This window comes from Penaeus vannamei, chromosome 41 (assembly GCF_042767895.1).
Source record: "Penaeus vannamei isolate JL-2024 chromosome 41, ASM4276789v1, whole genome shotgun sequence".
Taxonomy (NCBI): Eukaryota; Metazoa; Arthropoda; class Malacostraca; order Decapoda; family Penaeidae; genus Penaeus; species Penaeus vannamei.
The window spans coordinates 10,038,539-10,046,038 of record NC_091589.1 but is presented as its reverse complement, the minus strand read 5'-3'; the positions used below and the strand labels follow the sequence as shown (position 1 = coordinate 10,046,038).

The 7,500-nt window shown below is 35.1% G+C and overlaps 1 protein-coding gene across 1 annotated transcript in view; it reads right to left on the bottom strand.

Annotated features, from left to right (window-relative positions):
- Nucleotides 1-7,500, bottom strand: part of LOC113809460 (major facilitator superfamily domain-containing protein 6-like) — a 20,500-nt gene that overhangs the window by 8,856 nt on the left and 4,144 nt on the right. Inside the window, exons 2-4 of the mRNA XM_070118064.1 lie at nt 1,795-1,906; nt 955-1,054; nt 22-440 (exon numbers count right to left, since the gene is read on the bottom strand). Of these exons, the coding sequence (XP_069974165.1) occupies nt 22-440; nt 955-1,054; nt 1,795-1,852 (577 nt within the window). The 5' untranslated portion in view covers nt 1,853-1,906. The remainder of the gene's footprint in view (nt 1-21; nt 441-954; nt 1,055-1,794; nt 1,907-7,500) is intronic.

Here is a 7,500-nt window from a genome sequence, read left to right as displayed (position 1 = left end):
CAAAACCAAAATAAAACTCACGATCAGCGTTGCCAGTTCCACGCGAGCAGAGTTCCCCCTCGGGCAGGTCCAGCGGCGTCGAGGAATTTCCTTTGGCAACACTGCCGCAGCCTTCCACCTCTTCTCTTCTCGTCGCTTCCTGTGTCCTGGAGGCGTTGCTGATGTCAGAAGTGAGGTCAGAAGTGATGTCAGAAGTGATGTCAGAAGTGATGTCAAATGTGATGTTCTTCGTGATGTCAGTCATGTTGTCAGGAGGGAAGTTAGAGAGGATACCACTGGTCATATTCGGAGCGCTGCCAACCGCGACGTCAGGTGTGATGTCAGGACACCAGTAGATCCCCGTCAGCGACCCTCCGAGGACCAATATTGACGTCACGAAGAAGGCCCGGTGAGCTCTCAGATAGTCAGCCATGGCCCCCGCTGACGTCTTGACCAATATACTTAAAAAAATAAAATAAAATAAATATTTCTTCACTTATTTAATAAAAAAAGAGAGATTTCTTCGCTTATTTAACCCAATTCCTTCTTTCTTTTTTCATCTACAATTTTATTCTTTTTTTCTTTTATCGATATACTTCGGAAAAAAGTTCAAAGATTTTTTTAACCTAATTTATCCCAACTCAATTCCTTCTTTCCTCTTTCTCTACAACTGTATTCCTTTCTCTCTTTATCAATATACTTCGAAAAAAATAGTTAAATGATTTATTAACCTAATTTATCCCAACCCAATTCCTTCTTTCCTCTTTCTCTACAACTTTATTATTTTTCCTCTTTATCGATATACTTCGAAGAAAATAGTTAAATTATTTTTTAACCTATTTTACCCCATTCCCTTTTCTTCCCTCCCTCCTTATATATACTTCGGAAAAAAAAGTTAAATGATTTTTTAACCTATTTTATCCCATTCCCCTTTCTTCCCTCCCTCCCTATGCCCCTAATGCCCTTCATACCCACCTTGCGAAGGGCATTACCGTCCAGATCAGACCGACCACCTCGTTAGCCAAGCCCTTCTGTCGAGCGATCACCGTCAGGAAAGGCATGAGGGGACCAGTGCCTGACGGAGGAAAAAAAGAAAGAAAAGAAAAATAAGTTTTGATAAACGAAGGAAAAATACGGGTCGCGGTTAACGAAACGGTTCATATATAGGGGTTGAGCGTTAATCTTTTGACGTTTCTGTATTTCATTGATTTATTAATTCATTTGTTTACTTATTTATATATAATTCGATGATTTTGCTCTATTCTTATTTCTCAGTGTCTTTGTGTACGATCTGAAAATCTGGTCTACAGTATTCTGCTTGAATCTTTGAATCTTTGAATCCCAACCGAAGCACCGCTTATACAGTAAGACATATATGCTTCAGATTCGAAAATCTTGGTTCACTACATAACCAGCACTGAGTGATCTACTTGGTCATGGAAGGGACATATATCAAGTCAAACGTGTTTCAAATTACGACTTATTATATAAAACAAAGGATTTATTATCGTGTTTCGAATTACGATTAATAGAATATAACCAATTTATTATCTACTCTAAAAATCAAGTCACAATTACGTTCCGTTTCATAAATTTCGAACGAATTTTCCGTTTCATAAATTTCGAACGAATTTTCAAAACTTCACAACTATATACTACTTTTCTCTGCTGACTTCACGTAGAAAAATATACATAAAAAAAATATATATATATATATATATATATTATTACAGAATTACACGCTGATATACCAGCATCTCTACATCTTAACTTTAGCACTGAAACAAGAAACACCATATTAGGAAAACGTCTTACCTGCGTATCTCAATATATAGTGCATCTTCATAGGAATCATATTCTTGTCGATCTTCATGGTGATTTCTGTTCCTTGGGTAAACTCTGTTATATATCATAGGTGGATTCAGGTCTGAAACGTAAAGAGATACTGGTCAATGAATTATAAGCTGAAATGATGATAGTGATGATAAAAACGGCGGTTATGATGATGGTAGTAGAGATAATGGTGGTAGTAGTAGTAGTAGTAGAAGTAGTAGCAGTGGTGGTGGTGGAGGTAGTTGTTATTGTTGTAGTAGTAGTAGCAGTAGAAGTAGTAGTAGTGGTGGTGGTGGAGGTAGCTGTTATTGTTGTAGTAGTAATAGTAGCAGAAGTATTAAAAGAATTAAAGAAAACGGATGAAAAAGCGTTAGGATGAAAGAAAACGGATGAAAAAGAGTCAGAATTAAAGAAAACGGGTGAAAAGGCGTTATAATGAAAGAAAACGGGTGATCAAGCGTAAGAATTCACACGGAAGTTAAAATTCTTTGTATTTTTACGTTCGCTTTTAACATCAAAAGGGCAACATTACGTATTTAGTAATGACGTCATAGATCAGACAAAAGATGGTCATTTCTTTCCTTTTTCTACTTTTTTTGGGGGTGGGGTGGGGGTGGGGTGTTTCCGGTCTATGTACCAAGAGGATTGTGCTTTTATTCATTCTTATTATATTTACCATCATATTATGCTACTAATATCATTGTTTCGTTATTATTACCAGAATCCCTTTTAAATCATCATTGTAATTCTTTTAATCATTATCCTTATTTATCAGAGAACATGTTTATACAGTATTTACGTCATATACCAGACAAAAGATCACATTTTTTCCCTGTTTCCCAATCCTCGTCAGATATAATCCGGTTACAAACATATTTATTCATTTATTTACTCATTGTGCGTTTTTTTGTTTCCTTTTTTTTACTCACCATTAATATTTTATATCTCATAATCATTATTCTTTTTTTATATATATTACCAGCATTTCTTTTATATCTTTGTCGTTATGTTTTTAATATATTGAATTTTTTTTTACCATTTTTCTTCCTTACAATATTTAGTGTTTGTCTTCTTTACTATTAATACTTTAGCTATTTATTCTTCTTTACTGAGGACAACAAACCTAAAACATCTATCTTATGTTGCCACATGGTCTATAACCACCAATTTTGTCCTTATGTTTTGGCGGCCATTCAACACTCGTTTATACAACACGAAACTCACTCAAATGATTCACCAATCACAACAAAACTTCTTGGAATATCGTGGGTGAGTCAAATACGATAGAGGGAAGACAAACAAACAAAAGAAATGAAGGAAAATCCTGTACACCCTACTTTGAAATCCGAAGGAAACAAAATCCCGAAATCTTAAAGAGATTCTTATGAAATCCGGAATTCTCCAAGATATCCCAAGAATCCTAAAATCTCGCAAATGCTCCATTCGCAGCATATCCCCCCCAACGACAACAACAACAAAAAAATCTTGGTAATAGCACTTAAGACCAATTTAAAAACCGCTAAAAAACGGCATAAACTTCGACAAACACCTGAGCTGTTAAAGGGCAGAGTGCTATGTTGAGGCCGCTGTGCATGAGCTTTTCTTAGCCACTATAGAATTCGACTGATAAACACAAGCTCGATCAGACGCACAATTAAACGCAATGTATCATAAGAATATACTCAACTGATTTAATAATAACACAAATGATTTATACTTAATAAAAGAGATAGATAGATAGATAGAGAGAGTGAGAGAGAAAGAAAAAGTGAGGGAGAGAAATAGAGGGGGGGGAGGGGGGATATATATATATATATATATATATATATATATATATATATATATATATATATATATAGAGAGAGAGAGAGAGAGAGAGAGAGAGAGAGAGAGAGAGAGAGAGAGAGAGAGAGAGAGAGAGAAATGAAAAATCGAGAATTTTTCGTCTGAAGAATTACAGTAACCTCCAACAGAATCATGTTTTATGGTGAAGTAGTGCATTCCATGCGGAACCTTTACGGTAAAAGCTGATAACAACGTAGGTTCTGAAACATTTACGATGACAATGATTTTTAAACGTAAAAAAAAATTACGCTGTTTTGGGTATAGAAATGCCCCTCGCATTCCTCATGCAATCCTATACCTTTTCCTCTTTCTTTCTCGTTGCACTAATCTTTAAGAAGGAAAAAATAACGCTTTTCCTTCTTTATATCGTTAAGAAGGAAAAAATCAACACATTTCCTATGCATTTCTTTTCCTTTCCTTCTTTATATCGCTAAGAAGGAAAAAAACTACGACTTTATTTTTCTCTTTCTTTCCTACTTCTTTGCGATAATTTCCGTACATAAAAAATACCAGAGGAAGCCACGATATTAAAGTGTATCTTTCTTCCTTTAGGTTAGGTGGCATGTTAGTAGGAAAACGTAATATTGTTTGTCTTTGTATATTTCAACTCATCCCTCAAGAAACCATTTTAATATTACTTCAGTAGTTTTGTTTATTAATGTAATATAGTCACTCGCTATTCATATATGCATTAAAGAAATCACATAAGGAACAAACTGTACTGAACACTGATCTCAATGAATAATGAACAATATTAAGCAAGAAATTGATTTGGAATTCATCACCTTCCTACTGATAATCGTAATGGTAAAACCAGACTTTGCTTTCTACTTTTTCTTATAATTACTTTTTTATTTATTTATTTTTTTAATGGTGTGATTTTCATTTCTGTTGAACGAATCATTATACTAATCACCCCAACGATGTATTGGCTCGTTTGCTATTTCCCCTTTCGTAATAGCTTCGTTAAGTTAAATCAGCTGTCACTAGCAACAGCTCTACACAAGGGGTATAATCCACGCACTTTCACAACATCATAACCGCTTCACACCCTGTTCCTAATCGACTGAGGCTAGATTAGGGTGCCATGGAACACTTTTTGAGGAGCCAAGGAGCAATATGAAAATCATGACCTCAATTCAAACCGAACTTTATCTCACCTATTGGTAATTATTTCACACATACCAATAAACTAGAATCTTTCTATACAGTATTCTTGTCTCAATAGCTCAGAGATTCTTGAAGTGGGGATCCCAGATAGGATTGCGAGATCCTATTGCTCTTCCTCTTTTCTCCTCTTCCCCTTCCTTCCTTCCTCCTTCTCCAACTACCTATCCCAGCGCGTCTAGTACTTGTCAGCTGTCGTCGACCTGCCCGATGCTCGATAATGCACCATAAATCCAAGCTATGTACCCATCATGCGTTATGGAAATTGCCAGAAAAGTTATTTGGGGTCGCGAATTTATCAAAGGAATTTGTATAGAGACCGTAGCTAAAAGAGTTTGAGAACCCCTGCTACAGATTAGACACTATTGCACTATCCATAACTAGTAATAATCTGAAAAGATGACAAACACTTGAACGGGGCCATGGAGACAGTCATATGGTAGGTTAGATCAGTAGCAACTCGAGGTGTTACGGCGTCTGATTCTATTTTTGGAAAAAAAAAGCACATGGGGTTTATTTTGATGACGTCACAAAAGTTACGGATGCTTTGTGAATATGGTCGATCCTTTTGGTCTCTTCAGTTTTCAAAAAGGATGGATGATAATGACTTTAATAGTTATATTTTCGTTGAACAATCATCAAAACAAACGCCATGACACCACCTTGAGTTGCTACGGATCTAGCCTTTCCCAGTTTTATATAGAGATCATTGTCCACAGAATAGAAATGCTCGGGAACCACTGTGTTAAAAGTGTATCACGGCGCTAAAAGTGAATAGTAACACACGGGTAAAAGCAATAAAAGGGGTTGCCTTATGCACTCCTGTTTCGCCTCCGAAAAGGAAGAAAACGGTGAAAGATGAAGAAAAGAAGAAAGAGGGGAGTCAGATGAGGGAAGAATATCAGGTGAAAGAAAAGAATAAGAATATTGATAGCACTACTATTAATTATGTTAGTAATAGCAAAAACAAAAACGATAATATTTTAGTAACAAATATGATAACAATTACAGCAAAAACAATGATAATAATAATAACAATAATAATGATGATAATAATAACAATAATAATGATAACCACAATAATACTACTACTAATAACAATAGTTATGATAACATCAACAATAACAACGATGATGATAACGATACCAGTAAGCGTAAAAATGATAACAAAGACACGAGGAACAAGAGCAGGGGAAGAATGATGTAGCGGAAGAACAAGATAAGAATAAAAACGTGAAAATAAGACAACCTATTTATCCCATACTGCAGTTAAGTGCTAACGAGTAAATTCGATTTTTTCAAAACAAAATGAAAACTTTAGTGCGTGTTTAAAAGTGTTATATGAATAAAAAGGTTTTCACATGGGTTACCAACTCCCCTAAATATTGGATTTTCACCTCAAATGGATAAACGATAAAGTTTACGGCATATGAAGAACTAGCCTAAATATAAAATGTCATTAATTCTTACAGGACAGCGGATTAATCGACTTGTTATTGGCAGAGTGTAACATTTCAAAAAAGAAAAAAATGCATCTCTTCCACGAAGAAAATAATGTTATCCCCGTCAAGATATGTTTCTGGTAGCGTTGATTAGTTTGTTGGTTAACTGGTTAGCAGGGTAACTCAAAAAAGTTATGAACAGATTTTTCCCTTTTTTTTAACAAAGTTGTTATAAGCCATTAAAATTTTGGTGGTGATCCGGATTTTTTAAATGGTATTTATAATAATGCGAGAAAGGGAAACACGGACGTCACCAGTGTACTTGAGATAGAGGTAATTTCAATGTAATCGTTCAAGCATTAATGTTTCTGTGACAGCAGTGACTCTATTGCCCTGATTTAAGTAAACGCTTACTGAGTACTTCTAGTTGTATAATAAATCGATATACCATTTGATTCTCATTAAATAATTTCAATCACCAAGTCCACTGTAACAAAGGTTGGAAAATGTATGAATGAGAAAGCATGACTTCACAGAGGAAACGTTTAAATGTTCGTTAAATCATTCATGTGGAATAATCCAGTTTCATTCATATCTTTCCATACACTTTTAGAATATCAGGATTCGTTAGACTATCGAGAACAGTTATAAAATAAAGGAAATAAAAAGAAAAGAAACGAAAGTTACTGACTACTCGTAGCGGTGAGAGCATGGAGTGACAGATTATTCTCACCGCGAAACCCACTAAATCGATATCCACATTAAAAAAATATATATCGCCAACAGCAATACCCGCTCTCTTGAAACTACACATCCATGATAGTTACAATTACGTGCCAAATAAATGATTCCATATTGAAAATGCGGAACTCCTTAGACTGGCGAATGATGATGATGAAAACAATAACGATACTACAAGAACGATAACAATACTAATGATAATGATAACAACAACAACAACAACAATAATTTTTTTTTTTTTTTTTTTTTTTTTTTTTTTTTTGGCGGGATCAGCTTCCCCGCGCATGCGTGTTAAAGACTTGGCAGTCGGTGGCGGCGGACAGTGGCAAGAGGTGTGCTGGTCACGGTTTTATTATTATAATACTTTTTTCTTCTTTTTACTTGAATTTATTTTTCTTCGCGTATAGTCATCAGTTAATGAATGACTTAGATGACAGATTAAGTTGTTTTCCCTTTTCGCAAATGAATATCGGTTATTGAATGGCTATTGACT